At 47.1% G+C, this 14339-nt stretch overlaps 4 protein-coding genes across 6 annotated transcripts in view; 2 read left to right on the plus strand and 2 right to left on the minus strand.

Moving 5' to 3' along the window:
• LOC311026754 (kinesin-like protein KIF26A) overlaps nucleotides 1-4479 on the plus strand; it is a gene marked incomplete at its 5' end in the record, with an annotated part of 23000 nt that extends 18521 nt beyond the window's left edge. The window contains 2 exons of the mRNA XM_084030452.1: nucleotides 318-468; nucleotides 615-4479. Of these exons, the coding sequence (XP_083886578.1) occupies nucleotides 318-468; nucleotides 615-802 (339 nt within the window). The 3' untranslated portion in view covers nucleotides 803-4479. The remainder of the gene's footprint in view (nucleotides 1-317; nucleotides 469-614) is intronic.
• Nucleotides 4480-6193: 1714 nt separating this feature from the next.
• Nucleotides 6194-8698, minus strand: LOC311027152 (alpha-1-antitrypsin homolog). 3 transcript variants are annotated; one of them, XM_084031010.1, is made up of 6 exons: nucleotides 8633-8698; nucleotides 7558-8200; nucleotides 7167-7437; nucleotides 6919-7066; nucleotides 6452-6679; nucleotides 6194-6413 (listed from the first exon to the last, which is right to left on the minus strand). In XM_084031010.1, the coding sequence occupies exons 2-5, from the start codon at nucleotides 8192-8194 to the stop codon at nucleotides 6488-6490; spliced, it is 1248 nt and encodes a 415-aa protein (XP_083887136.1). In that variant the 5' UTR covers nucleotides 8195-8200; nucleotides 8633-8698; the 3' UTR covers nucleotides 6194-6413; nucleotides 6452-6487. The 3 variants fall into 3 exon arrangements, with proteins under 3 accessions (XP_083887136.1, XP_083887135.1, XP_083887137.1); XM_084031009.1 differs by lacking the exon at nucleotides 6194-6413 and having other exon boundaries at nucleotides 6428-6679; XM_084031011.1 differs by lacking the exon at nucleotides 6194-6413 and having other exon boundaries at nucleotides 6428-6679; nucleotides 7558-8203; nucleotides 8633-8696.
• Nucleotides 8699-11562: 2864 nt separating this feature from the next.
• Nucleotides 11563-12542, minus strand: prkrip1 (PRKR interacting protein 1). The gene has a single exon (XM_084031027.1). The coding sequence runs from the start codon at nucleotides 12386-12388 to the stop codon at nucleotides 11819-11821; it is 570 nt and encodes a 189-aa protein (XP_083887153.1). The 5' UTR covers nucleotides 12389-12542; the 3' UTR covers nucleotides 11563-11818.
• Nucleotides 12543-12658: 116 nt separating this feature from the next.
• On the plus strand, nucleotides 12659-14307 carry glrx5 (glutaredoxin 5 homolog). The gene is made up of 2 exons (XM_084031029.1): nucleotides 12659-13073; nucleotides 13823-14307. The coding sequence occupies exons 1-2, from the start codon at nucleotides 12782-12784 to the stop codon at nucleotides 13993-13995; spliced, it is 465 nt and encodes a 154-aa protein (XP_083887155.1). The 5' UTR covers nucleotides 12659-12781; the 3' UTR covers nucleotides 13996-14307.
• The last annotated feature ends 32 nt before the right edge of the window (nucleotides 14308-14339 follow it).

The raw sequence follows: 14339 nt of genomic DNA on the forward strand, positions 1-14339 counted from the left end.
ATGAATATTGATCACCAAAGAAAATATAATGTTGTGATTGTTGGATCAAAATAATAACAGCTGAGTCATTAAAGGCTGTGATGACTCAGCGTTCTTCCTCCAACTGGACCTGTGATTAAGCTGATCCACCTCTGGGTCACCTGGTCCTCCTCCGCCAACCTTAATCCCCCTAGATTAACACCCAGCAGATTAACCCCAGGCTAACGTTGCCTCCGGCTGGCTACTAAGTAAACGTGCAGTCTGGAGTGCTGGGGCGGGTCCTCGTTGTCCCCCATCAGCAGGTTGAGTCTGGTCCATCTGGTTCGTCTGGTCCTCAGGGTCTCCTCTACTTCAACGCCCGGCTGAGGATGCTGGAGAGACGGCAGCAGCAGATCAGAGACCTGCAGAGCAAACACCAGAGTCTGGAGGTGGAGCTGCAGGAGAGCAGGACCCTGCTGATGCTGCAGCCCAGCAGGTGGAGTGGAGAGTGTGAGTACAGTCCAGACCAGCACAGTCCAGCAGCACCAAACAACAATGGTTTTGTCGTGTAAAGTAAGGTTTAGATTAGCGTTAGCTTCCCTTTGTAACCGAGCTCCTTATTGCCATCATTACATTAACCTGTATCCTCCCTCCAGTCGACGTGGACCAGAACCTGGACCAGGAGTCCCATGAGTACCTGAAGGCTCTGGCTCACGCCACGGCAGACCTGGAGTACTGCGTCAACCTCTGCAAGTCCCGCGTCATGATGGAAACCTGCTTCGACATCGCCGTGACGACAGCCACCACTCCCGCACTGGGAGCACAGCAGGATGTGGAGGTGTGAGAGGCCAGACCCCCGTCTGGGACTTGTGGGACCGCAACAGAAATGTCCAAAGAGACAACCGAGTCTCACAAATCCTCCACCAGAGTCTCTCAGCACTAAAACAACATCAACGTAAAGTTCATCAGGATCCTTTTTAATGTGGACTCATGAAGTAAACTCATCATGTGACCCTGTAACCTCCAGACCTGATAACGTAGTCTTAAATACTGAGAGACTGCTGATGGTGGGGGAGTGAATGGGTCCACCAACAAGACTTAGACCACCAGACCTGTTGGACACAGCGAATCCCAAAGTGTTGTTGTGACGTAACACGTTGGTAACAGTTTTCGTCAACTAGCTAAGACGTTTTATCATCTAAAGGTAATGCTGGTTTTGTCGTCTAAAGCTAACGCTGGTTTTGTCGTCTAAAGCTAACTTTGGTTTTGTCGTCTAAAGCTAATGTTGGTTTTATCGTCTAAAGCTAACGTTGGTTTTGTCATCTAAAGCTAACGTTGGTTTTGTCGTCTAAAGCTAACGCTGGTTTTGTCGTCTAAAGCTAACGTTGGTTTTGTCGTCTAAAGCTAACGCTGGTTTTGTCGTCTAAAGCTAACGTTGGTTTTATCCTCTAAAGCTAACGCTGGTTTTGTCGTCTAAAGGTAACGTTGGTTTTGGCGTCTAAAGCTAACGCTGGTTTTTGCGTCTAAAGCTAACGTTGGTTTTATCCTCTAAAGCTAACGTTGGTTTTGTCATCTAAAGCTAACGTTGGTTTTGTCGTCTAAAGCTAACGCTGGTTTTGTCGTCTAAAGCTAACGTTGGTTTTATCCTCTAAAGCTAACGCTGGTTTTGTCGTCTAAAGGTAACGTTGGTTTTGGCGTCTAAAGCTAACGCTGGTTTTTGCGTCTAAAGCTAACGTTGGTTTTATCCTCTAAAGCTAACGTTGGTTTTGTCATCTAAAGCTAACGTTGGTTTTGTCGTCTAAAGGTAACGTTGGTTTTGTCGTCTAAAGCTAACGCTGGTTTTGTCACTAAAACAGCTCTTCTGTGGTTTTCAACCACGTGACTCGAAGGTAAAACTACTAGGGGATCCAGGTCCCTTCTGAACCACATCTGTGAATGTCAGAACCAGCTGGTTTTATTTGATTACATGATGAAAAACAGGGTTGTAAAGGTTTAATGTAACATAAATTAACATATTATATAATCCACTTCCAGAGGAGATTTTCCTCTCTGACGTCCGTTCAGAATGAATCATCCTCCTCTATGAATAAATCTCAGCCTCCGTGTGGATGACAATGGTCATTCTGTTTGACGTCATGGTAATCACCATCTAGATGTTGTTGTTAGCATAGCATCAGTTTAGCTACAACATCTTTGACTTCCTCTGTTTTCAGGATTATGTCTTTAAACCTTTGTTCAAATTCTCATTAAGATTAAAACATCTCATCAGAGCAGCAGTCAAACTTTAAGTTTGACTTTTAATTTTAAATCGAGCTGAAATTGGAAATGTCTTTTTATACCTTTTAGATCACATCTCCAGTCATATTGTTCACCTATTTAACTGACCTACTTACCTGCAACCCGACCTGGATGAGCAGGTGAAGATGACGAAGACTCAGTTAGCACTAAGACTCAGTTAGCACAGTTAGCATTAAGACTCTGTTAGCATTAAGACTCAGTTAGCATAAAGACTCAGTTAGCATTAAGACTATGTTAGCATTAAGATTCATTTAGCATTAAGACTCAGTTAGCATTAAGATTATGTTAGCATTAAGACTCAGTTAGCATTTAGATTCTGTAAGCATTAAGATTCAGTTAGCATTAAGATTTAGTTAGCATTAAGACTCAGCATGAAGTATTAGTTAGTGTTTAATGACAGTTAGCTTTGAGACTCTAGAGGTGTTTAGTGTAAATACGTCACAGTGTTAGATGGAGACTCTAGAGGTGTTTAGTGTAAATACGTCACCGTGTTAGATGGAGACTAGAGGTGTTTAGTGTAAATACGTCACCGTGTTAGATGAAGACTCTAGAGGTGTTTAGTGTAAAAACGTCACCATGTGAGTTAGTGACTAGAGGTGTTTAGTGTAAATACGTCACCGTGTTAGATGAAGACTCTAGAGGTGTTTAGTGTAAATACGTCACCATGTTAGATGGAGACTCTAGAGGTGTTTAGTGTAAATACGTCACCGTGTTAGATGGAGACTCTAGAGGTGTTTAGTGTAAATACGTCACCGTGTTAGATGGAGACTCTAGAGGTGTTTAGTGTAAATACGGCACCATGTTAGATGGAGACTCTAGAGGTGTTTAGCATAAATACGTCACCGTGTTAGATGGAGACTCTAGAGGTGTTTAGTGTAAATACGTCACCGTGTTAGATGGAGACTAGAGGTGTTTAGTGTAAATACGTCACCATGTGAGTTAGTAACTAGAGGTGTTTAGTGTAAATACGTCACCTTGTTAGATGAAGACTCTAGAGGTGTTTAGTGTAAATACGTCACCATGTTAGATGGAGACTCTAGAAGTGTTTAGTGTAAATACGTCACCGTGTTAGATGGAGACTCTAGAGGTGTTTAGTGTAAATACGTCACCGTGTTAGATGGAGACTCTAGAGGTGTTTAGTGTAAATACGGCACCATGTTAGATGGAGACTCTAGAGGTGTTTAGCATAAATACGTCACCGTGTTAGATGGAGACTCTAGAGGTGTTTAGTGTAAATACGTCACCGTGTTAGATAGAGACTAGAGGTGTTTAGTGTAAATACGTCACCGTGTTAGATGGAGACTCTAGAGGTGTTTAGTGTAAATACGTCACCTTGTTAGATGGAGACTCTCAGATGATATTTCAGCTCGATTTCAAAGTTGAAAGTTTTAACACTGAGCTGATGAAATAAAAGAGATCGCCTTCAGAATAAAAGCGCAGGAAGTCCTGTTGAGGAGAGTTTCTGGTGACAAAGACAGTGATTTATTGTTGTTCATATCATCTGACAAAACATTCCTTCATACAAAGTGAAACCAACAGAAACCCTTTTTATTCCCCTCTCAGATGTTCATTTGTACCTCAGAAGATTCTCAAAAAGGATGAAAGCTCTGGAAGTGCCTTTTATATTGATTATCTACAATTATTGATGTATATTGTCACTATTTATTATGTTAGTGAATCGTGTCCGTTTTTATGATCTTTAAACAAACTTGGTTATGCAAACAGTTAATGTGATTTAAAAGTTAATACTTTGTTTCTTTGATAAAAGGGGCTTCAAGGTTTATTTCAAACTGTTCATGTTTCTGCTCATTTCTAATGAGGAAATCTTTACCTCGTTATCCCTTCAGAATAAAGGTCCACTTAGAAACAAGGATCTCAGTTTGATCTTGTGATTAAAAATGTTTCATTCATTGAGTTTTCAACTACGTTTGTTACATTTGAGACGTTTTCATAGCTGTCTTCCAACAGCAAAGATGAACTGCATTTTTCTCTCCAACACGGCGGTGAACTCGTCACTAAACCTGATCTACTGGTTTCATGTTCAGGGACGTAAACATGAAGTCAATCAGGATCCTTTTGAACATGTGATCCACCAGGAAACCGAACCCCGGATGCAGTCTGGGTTCATGGGTGCTAGGCTATGCTATGCTAATGTTAGTTTGTGTTGCTAGGCTATGCTAATGTTCTCAGGCTCTTTTTAAAGTCGCTGTTTCATTAAATACGTTCTGCATCATCTCTGTTTCATTGTGTTTGTTAGAAAAGATGTGAAACCTTCGATTATTCCTTTTTTGCTAGCTACTAAGATGACTTTAACATTTTAACACTTAGCTGAAAAAGGTGGTCTTGAATCATGAAGCTAACTTTGTTAGCAGCTTCAACACCAGAATCCACATGGATCCAGATCCAGTAAGGGTGCTGCTCGGGGTGCCGCTCTGATCCACCCGTTGCTCCTCCACACTCCAAATATGGTCACTTCCTTCAGTGGTTGCAAGAATCCAAGATGGCTACGGTCAAAATGCTGGAAGTTCACAGTTGCACGCCCGATTTATAATAATAATAATCTATAATATTGCTGCTACTACTACTACTACTACTATTACTACTACTACTACTTCTACTAATAATAATAATAATAATAATAGGAGTTTCTTACAAAACATGACCAAAGAGTACAATAATAACAGATCAGGGGCAGCGCCGCCTCGCAGTCTGGCAGGGAGACCACCAGGACTCTGCCCGGGACCTCCAGACCAGATCAGCATCATCAGACCCCTCCTCATCATACTGGGTGAGTTCAGTTTCTTGCTTGCCATGAATATTGTTTTTCTAATCTCATCTTTCTTTTTTTTTTAGGAAAATGTGTGTGTTTTTTGTTGTTGTTTTTGACTGTTTGGTCCCCCCAGACCCTTATAGGAGGGGGGCTGGACCATTGTGGTCTCAGTCCCTTAAAAAGCAGGGCCTGGGTCTGCAGCCTGTTATATAGTGTATATATATATATATAGTATACTATATGAACTGCTGGAGGTTCCAGTACTGTTTACTGACTGTAGAGCTCCGCCTTCTGACTCAAACGTCCTTCAGCGAGCGGCAGGAGACAACGTGTGCTGACTGTGTAAACACTTGCAGTGTTTACAGGTCAAAGGTCGAGGAGTCATGTGAGGCTGATGGCCGTCTGGTTGCACATCGTTTCATCGACCCATGAAGCTGAACTGTTGAGACACATATGATACGGAGGAGCTGGCTTTTCAAAGATTTACATGCAACAACAATCATTTTCATTCTCGATGAATCATTTGGTGTATAAAATATAAAAAAAATGAAGCTTCAGACGATGTCATCACGTTTCGAGCAAAAAGTCAAAGAAACTTGATAGAACGTGAGAGAAGCTGCATGTTCTCCTGTATGAGGAGCCGAAACCATCAAATGTTTCCCATCTTTGCTTGAAAACAATATTAACTGAAAATAGTTGCTGATCAATTTTACTTCCTAATTGACTTCATGTGAACAAAACGTTCTTATTTACTCCCAATAAAAACTACAGATACATCTCTACAACTCATCATGATGACACTGATCACAGTGCAGTTCTATGAACACCAAGAAGGGGCCGTCAATCAGGATGCAGACTGTCTCTAAGGTGTAGACGTCGTCATGGTAACGTCACCCGTCAGTTGGTGGGCTACGGTTCTGAAGCCTCCAGCTCAGCATTTTGGTCGTTGCCTTCTTGTTATCTTTGCAACCAGATAAGGAAGTGACCATATTTGGACTATGGACGAGTGACGGGTGGATCTGATGAATACAAGCAGCAAAGCGGCACCCAGACCAGCACCCTTACTGGATCTGGATCCATGTGAATTCTGGTGTGAAGCTGCTAACAAATTTAGATGGATGGATGATGAATGGATGATGAATGGATGATGGAGAATAATGCCAGTTTTTCACGACTTCAAGTCTTTATTTCACTTAAACATGTTGAAACAGCAACAGCACAATAACGATGTGAGCTCAATGTGTAAACGATGAAGCTACTTTATTTATTTGTATAATTCACAACAGTCAGCTGATACAGGATGGTGATGAACACTGATCTGTTGTTGTTCTGTGTCCCTGATACTCTTACTCTCACATCCTCCAGCAGCATGGAACCAGGACCACGTCATGGAACCAGGACCAGGGCGTGGGACCAGGACCACAGCATGGAACCAGGACCACAGCAGCGCTCGTCCCGACTCTACATGGCGGTGGGGTTGCTAATCTTGCCCATGAAGAGGACGCTCTTGGTTGAGTGCTCCAGGATGAAGATCATGAAGGGTCTGTCGAGTTTCATGGTTTCCGGCATGCTCATGGGCATGACCTCGATGGTGGTGGTGGCCGCTGCCTCTGTTCCGGTTTCATCCACGCTCAGCACGGCCTGGTGGGACACCTGGGAGGGAACCAGGAGAAGACTTGGTCCAATTAGAGGAAAAAGGACAACTGCAGCGAGCAAAGACTTCACTTCGACCCCCCAAATAAACTCCTGGACCCCTAAACCCATGAAACCCCTGAACCCCTGGACCCTTGGATCCCTGGACCCCTGGATCCCTGAACCCCTGTATCCGTGGATCCCTGGACCCCTCGATCCCTGGATCCCAAACCCTTTGACCCCTGAACCCCTGGACCTACCTTGGAGACCTTGAGTTTGACATCATCACTGATGCCAGAGAAATCAGCGTTGTTAGCGAAGGCGTCGGTTATGCCCATATCCTTCAGCGTGTTGTCCAGGGAGGCATCGGCAGAGATGGAGAACTTGGGCAGGAACAGATTCACAGAACTAAGGAAACAAAGGAAATCACAAGGTGAAAGGTCACCAGATTCCAACTGTCATCCACTAATGTCATCTATTATACATAAAAGCGGAGCCCGAGTCTTACCTCCTGTAGACCGAGTCGTGCCAGTGCCGGATGGAGTCCTTGTTGATGGAAGCCTCCACCTCGGACATCTTGCCCTCATCGGGCAGGACCACCATCATGGACGTGTTGCCCTTGTAGGGCAGCAAGATGATGGCGGTGTGGTTGTCCATGTCCTGGTAGAAGTCGTAGCGACCCATCCTCTTCATCATGTCCACCTGGACAGTTGTAGTCTGGTCCACGTGGAAGTCTGCCTTGTGTGTGAGGTTCCCATTGAAGGGTTTCTCCCATTGTCCTGGAGACGCCGTGGATGGGGGGAGAGCGGTGTTACTGCATGTTCCCTCTCGCATTAACATCTCACATCAGTTTGCTTTAAATAAGCAGACCTGAACCTGAACCATAACCATGTTCCTACCTCTGAAGTACACGTAGTTAATGAGCACCATGGCCGACTCGGGGTCCAGGTCCTTCACCATGTCCTTGATCTTGTCGTGGGTTTTACTGGCAATGAAGGTGTTGATCTCAGCTGCAGCTTCCACTGGTTTAGTGAAGTCCACATTGAAGACCTTCCCAGAGTAGAAGTGGACCAGGTCTGTCAGGAACTTGTCCAGAGGGCTGAACCCGGATCGCAGCGCCACAGCGTTCCCCACTTCCAGCTGCTGCTTCTCCTGGCTGTGGCCGATCATGTGGAAGAGGTGCTCATACGCCTCATTGACCTGCGCTTGGCTGAGAGCGCCGTAGCCGAGGCCGGAGAACAGCTGGCGGTGGGTTTCCCCCCCGGAGCCCAGGGACAGCATGGCGAGGGCGGTGGAGACGCCCAGCGGTGAGAAGAAGATGTTCTTCCCTGCGGCGGCCTGAGTGTTCAGGCTCCTGTAGAGGGCGAAGCCAAAGTCGGCGTTGGGGGGGGACAGCTTGTGGCAGCTCAGATCTCCGTCGTGGCTGTGACCCTGCTGGTCGTGGTCATGGTTGTGGTCGTGACCCTGGTGGTGAGCCGAGGCTGCAGCCAGCAGCAGAGCTGAGACAACACAACCCACTACGATCCCTCGCATCATTCCAGCCTGCTGAGAAACAGAGCGTTGGTGATTCTGGAGGACAGACCTGCCAGCAGCCGATCGGTTACTGACAGAAGTGATAAAAGGTCTACAAGATAAAAGGTCAAAGTTGCCTGAGAGTCTGTGAAACCCTGCTGGTATCTGGAAACGTCAACGCAGAACCAACTAAAAGCAGTCTGAGCTCACAGTTTTCATCTTTACCACTCAAGTGTGAGAGAAGTTGAGTTTCTGTGGTCGTCACTCCCACAAGTCAACGCGTCATTGAAGTACAGCGACAACACCTGAACTAACGGCTTCCTATTAAAAAGATGATCTTAGTTGACAACTTCAAATCAAACATTTAACCTCTACAAACTTCACTTAAACCCGATTTTACCGATGCATACAACATAATATACAAAGATATGTTTGTCTGTTCCAGTAAAGTCTCATGCTCACCTTCAGAGTCCTCTGCTGCCGACACAGAGGCTCACTCCTCCAGGCTTTATAGCCGCTGTGGGTCAAACATTAACCTCAAAGCAGCCTCCTTCTTCACATGTCTACCAGCTATCTCACCACATCACCGCTGACATCAGCGCCTGCCTTACAAGCCTATTTGTTTTGTGATGATTTAATCACTTCATGTTAGTGGGGCCTCCCGGTCTGGTCCGGGCCATGAAACCACACAGAGAGTTCCTCCCGAGCCTTAGACTGTATCCACGTCACCTTCACGGGGGTCTTAGACCCTCGCTGAGGATATATGGAGACACAAGGAAACCAGGTTTTACTTTCAAATCTGGATCAGCTGATCATCCAGCTGTGTGGGCTGGTTCACCACAACTACAGGAACCAGAATAAAGTATTGATCTGTGATTTAATATCAATAACCAGATGAAAAGGATGCTGAAATAACTCCATCATGATGGTGATCAGTAAAAAAGTGCGGAGTCATGCTTTGTTAGGTCTGTCTGCAAGACCACAAGATAACTACTGTTAAAACGCTGGTTTTCTGAATGGAGTCTGGTTGATGGTGCTAGGCTACGCTAACATTGTAGCTGCTCCATCAACACTCCATATAAGGTCATCTAGACATAAATACAGCAGAGACCTTGTTGTTTGGACCACAGACAGTCTCTGGTTCCTCCACATAGTCTGGTCTGGTCTCTGGACTAATGTGAGCTACTATCTAGACCTCTGGGGGACCACAGACAGTCTCTTGTTCCTCCACATAGTCTGGGCTGGTCTCTGGACTAATGTGAGCTACTATCTAGACCTCTAGGGGACCACAGACAGTCTCTGGTTTCTCCATATAGTCTGGTCTGGTCTCTGGACTAATGTGGGCTACTATCTAGACCTCTGGGGGACCCCAGACAGTCTCTGGTTCTCCACATAGTCTGGTCTGGTCTCTGGACTCATGTGAGCTACTATCTAGACCTCGATCTCACGGTGATCAATGGATGGTTTGGGGGAATGACAAAAGAGGACAGGCAGTATGTCAGCAGCTAAAGAAAGAGGTCTGGAGGTCTGCAGGGTCCAGAACTCAGCCCATGAGCAGGACCAGCCCCGTCAGCTCATCATACACCATCAGCATGAACGGTCTGTTGAAGGTGATTCTGGGGGGGAAGGAGAAGTCCAGCATGGTGTCTGCTCTCCCCTCATCTTCTGACTCAGTCTCTTCCACCTCCAGCAACACCTCGTGTGGAGCTTGAAGTCAGACAGAGCAAAGGGGGGATGTGGTCTCAACAAACCAGGTTTATGTCTCACGGCAGCTCAGGAGATTTAATCTAGTAAATAATAGAAAAAACTAACCCTGTCACCAACGTGTTACATCTCAGCAACACTTTGGGACTCGCTGGGTCCAACAGGTCTGGTGGTCCAAGTTCCCCCCACCATCCGTAGTCTCTCAGTATTTAAGACTACATTACCAGATCTGAAGGTCAGAGGGTCACATGATGAGTGTAGTTCATGAGGCACGGGGTGGTCGGGGGCGGCGGTGGTGTTGAAAGAACATCGATTTCCGGAGGCTGAGCTTCTGACCCGTGGGTTGAGCTCCAAGCAAACAACAGCACTGCGTTTTTCAGATTCTTAGAATTTCATCAGCAGTGTGTGTGTGTGTGTGTGTGGTGAGTGTGTGTTTGTGTGTGTGGTGAGTGTGTCAGTGTGTGTGTGTGTTTTGGTCAACATGGATTTTGAACATTATGCAATGATTCATACTGAAATACACGTTGGCGTTCCGAACCCTGACCCAACAAACACACTACATGTGAAATACATATTTACATTACTGACAGCAGAAAAACATCAGAACCAAGTTGAGATGGATGATGTCATCAGAAATAAAAAGTCTTGTTGATGTCGGAACATTCTCAGTCGGCAGTTTATTAACGATAAACACCACTGATCAACCTTCAGCAACATTAGCGTGTTAGCAACATGTCTCCTGCTGGAGAGCCAGTCAGATACTCAGACCTGGACCCAGATGATCCAGATTCTCATGTGCCGGCACGACTTCATAACCGTCACTTCCTGGCACCAGTTGGGCTCCGCCCACAAGATATGTCATCGCGGCTTCAAACCATCAGATGGGGACTCAGGAGGCGGACCAGAAGCAGTTGCTAAATGAGCCACTTCCTGTTTACTATGAAGAACTACATATGTATTTATTTGTGTAGGCTTTGTAAATGTCAGGGCTACTGTAGGAGACAAAGAGAGAGGGGGGCACTATTCAGAGAAAAAGCTTTCACTTGACATAGCAGTGGCTTGGTTCCACTAACACTGGATGTTTGCCGTTGCTATGACAACAAGTGAAAGCTTATTATTGCAACAAAGCACAGAAAACACATTTCATAGAAATATGAATGGGAATAAAGTCACATACAAAAAAATAATATATATATATATATAATACAATATCTGAAGAGTGTTTTTCATGACTAGAAACGTTTTGTGATTTGAGAGAAGAATTAAACCGAATGTTTCATCAACGTTGTGGATGTGTTTCAAAGACGTGGATGTGACAGTTGACAGTGTTCGACAGGAACAACTTCGCCTGCTTTAAACACTATCGAGCTGCCGGCGTTTACTCTACCCGCCTCAAGAACGGCGGCGGCTACGTGGTGAAGCCGCCGCCGCCGTGGAAGGCGGGACTCTGTCCGAGGAACATCGCACGTGGCCTCCGGAACTCCGGGAGTCACGCCTTTCACCCCTCGGGTTGCTGTCTGCAGCCTTGTTGAGCCCACGAGCAACGGCCTGCAGGGGACGACGGCAAGGCTGCAACCACGGCAACTACGGCAACCACACACATCACATGATCACATTGTTATTTCTATCAGAATGCATCGAGCAGATGCTAGCCATCTAAACAGGAACAAACAGCAGAACACCAGACGTCCGTGCAAAGTTGTTATTTTATTAAAAAGTAGAAGATTCCATCCAGTCAAAACGTGGAAAATCATCATAATGTTGAAAAGTGAAGCAGCTGCACACCTGCCTGCTGACACGTGACACCTGCAGTTACGTCACAGCGTGATGAACTATGTCTCTGTTCATACGGACCCTGGGGGCCCTAAGACGGTTCCTCTGGGTCCCCCTCATGACCCCCCACCGGGGAGCGGGAGCTTCGGCAACGTTTCCCGGGGCTTCGGCTCATTTTCTCCCCATGATGAAGCTCGGAGCCTCGGCGTCGTCCTCGCGCTCCCCCCGCTCCTCCTCCCCCCCCGTGTCGTCATCGCTGCTGTCCGAGCTCTTCTCGTCTTCTCCCTCCTTGTTCTTCTCCAGCTTCGCCATCTTGGCCATCAGCCTTTTGCGCTTCAGCTTTTCTCGCTTCTTCCTGCGCTTCGCTGTCCTGTCGTCGGCTGCCGTTTTGTTCTGCTCCACCTTGTCCAGGTAGTCCTGGTCCTCGTTCTGCTTGTCGGCGATCTTGTCCAGGAAGTCCTGCCGCTGGTACTCCCGGCGGCGGAGGTGCCGGTAGACGTGGAACTCCCCGCTGCCGGCCCCGGCGCTGGAGCCCATCACGTCCCGGACGAATTCCGGCGGAGCTCGCGGGTTCCACTCTTTGGGCCGGTCCGGGATCGGGGCGGGTTTCTCCGGGTTCCGCATCAGCCTCTCCAGCTTCAGCCGCTGCTCCTCGGCCGGGGTTTTGGCGATGACGAGCGGCTGAGCCTCCTTCCCGCCGGGCTTCCCAGGCTTGTTATTCTTCTGCGTGTGCGCCGCCATCTTTCAAACCGCTGCCGTCTTCTTCCGCTTTAACAAAGTCGACCCGGAAGTTCTTGAGGGCTCCCGGGAATTAATTATTTTCACTTTTTTCTTCTTTAATAAACATTACAGACTTTTCCCAACATGCCCGGTGTGTGAACACAGCGGCTGTTGTTTTAACGTATGTATATTATTTATTTATATCCATTATTTATATTAAACCGTCGCGTTGAAGTTTCCGTGTGTAGCTTCCGGAACTGACGCGTCGCTGAACCAATGGTAGTTCGGTTTGGATTTGTTTGGGCGCATCAGCGTCCCGCCCCTTCTCGCGAGGTCGTCAACACGCTGACGCCATCTCGTAGACTCAGGATCGACCGTTTCTCCGGCGCGTGAAGACAGAAACCACTTGAGACCATGAACAGTGTGATCAGATCCGGCACCAGGTGTCTGCGGACCGTGGCCTCACTATACGGACCGGCCGGCGGACTCGTGGGCTCGGCCCCGGCCCGGCTCCTGTGCGCGGGGGCGGACCTCCAGAAGGACCTTGGTGCGATGGTGAAGAAGGACAAGGTGGTGGTCTTCATGAAGGGGACCCCGGCGCAGCCCATGTGTGGCTTCAGTAACGCCGTGGTCCAGATCCTCCGGATGCACGGGGTCGAGGACTACGCGGCCTACAACGTCCTGGAGGACTCCGAGCTCCGAGAAGGTCCGTAAGCCCAGAACCGGTTCATGACATGGCGGCAACAAGTGGTTCCCCTCTAGACCGGCTTTAGACTCGGTGCTGCGGGTGAGACAGTGAGACAGTCGTTACTGACGTGAGCAGATAGTCGGGTTTATCAGACTTGTTGTGGTCGACGGCGCCTTTTATCAGGGTCCGTCAGCAGGACCTCAGGGCCCCCCTTCAGGGGTGTGGTCCTCCTTAGTCCACCGTCGGGGTCTGGACCTCCTTCAGGGTCACAAAACTGGATTCTGTCCCGTCTTTCAGTAAATACGCGTTAAATGGCTGCGCTGATGTAACTACACGTTACATCAGCGCAGCCATTTAACTCGTTTATGACGCACCAGCGAGGGAATGACGTAGCAGGTGAAAAGAAGTTTAGTGTATTTTTAAATATACCAACAAAGAAATGTTGAAAGCATATCGGAAGTTTACTAATCGACGTCATAGAAACAATCACTTCGTTTGTTTTAACTCCATGACTCTGCACTTTTCTTCTTCCCTTTCTGACGACATCAGATTCAACACTTTTAGGAGCACTGATGCATTGTGGGAAACTGATTGTGACGTCTATAGTGTACTTGAGGACTCAGTACTCACCACTTTGAGTGTTCATGATGTCTTTGTTAGGAGTCCCGCTAATATATAAACAATAACATTCAATTTTAACATCTCAGGTGTTTATAAAGATGTGAGATCTAAACAGTTTGACCACAGCGCCCCCTACCTCCCAACAGGAGTCAAGCTCTTCTCCAACTGGCCCACCATCCCGCAGGTCTACTTCAGCGGGGAGTTCGTGGGCGGCTGCGACATCCTGCTGCAGATGCACCAGAACGGAGACCTGCTGGAGGAGCTGAAGAAGCTGGGCATCAGCTCGCCGCTGCTGCAGGCCGAGAAGGAGTCCAAGTAGAGGACCTGCACCAGGGGGCCACAGGACACGTCCGTTAACTTTAATCCCCAAACCCAGCAGGTTTTTGGGGGTCAGGCTGCATCTCCAGGATGTTGTGGTCTGTGTATCCATCCAGACCTCCTGAACCCGACAGGTGAGGATGGTGAGCTCCGCCCACATCATCACCTTCATCAGACATTAATCACGTTTCTCTGCTTCTGCTCTGAGAGTGAGGGAGCTAAATAATTTCATTTAAAGGTTGTAAAAGGGTAAAGTCTTTATTGTGATGACACGAAAATAAACATCTTCCAGCTCCGCATCAAAGTAAAGAAAGTGTTTTTACACACACACACACACACACACAC

Source organism: Eutrigla gurnardus (assembly GCF_963514095.1).
Source record: "Eutrigla gurnardus genome assembly, chromosome: 16".
Classification (NCBI taxonomy): Eukaryota; Metazoa; Chordata; class Actinopteri; order Perciformes; family Triglidae; genus Eutrigla; species Eutrigla gurnardus.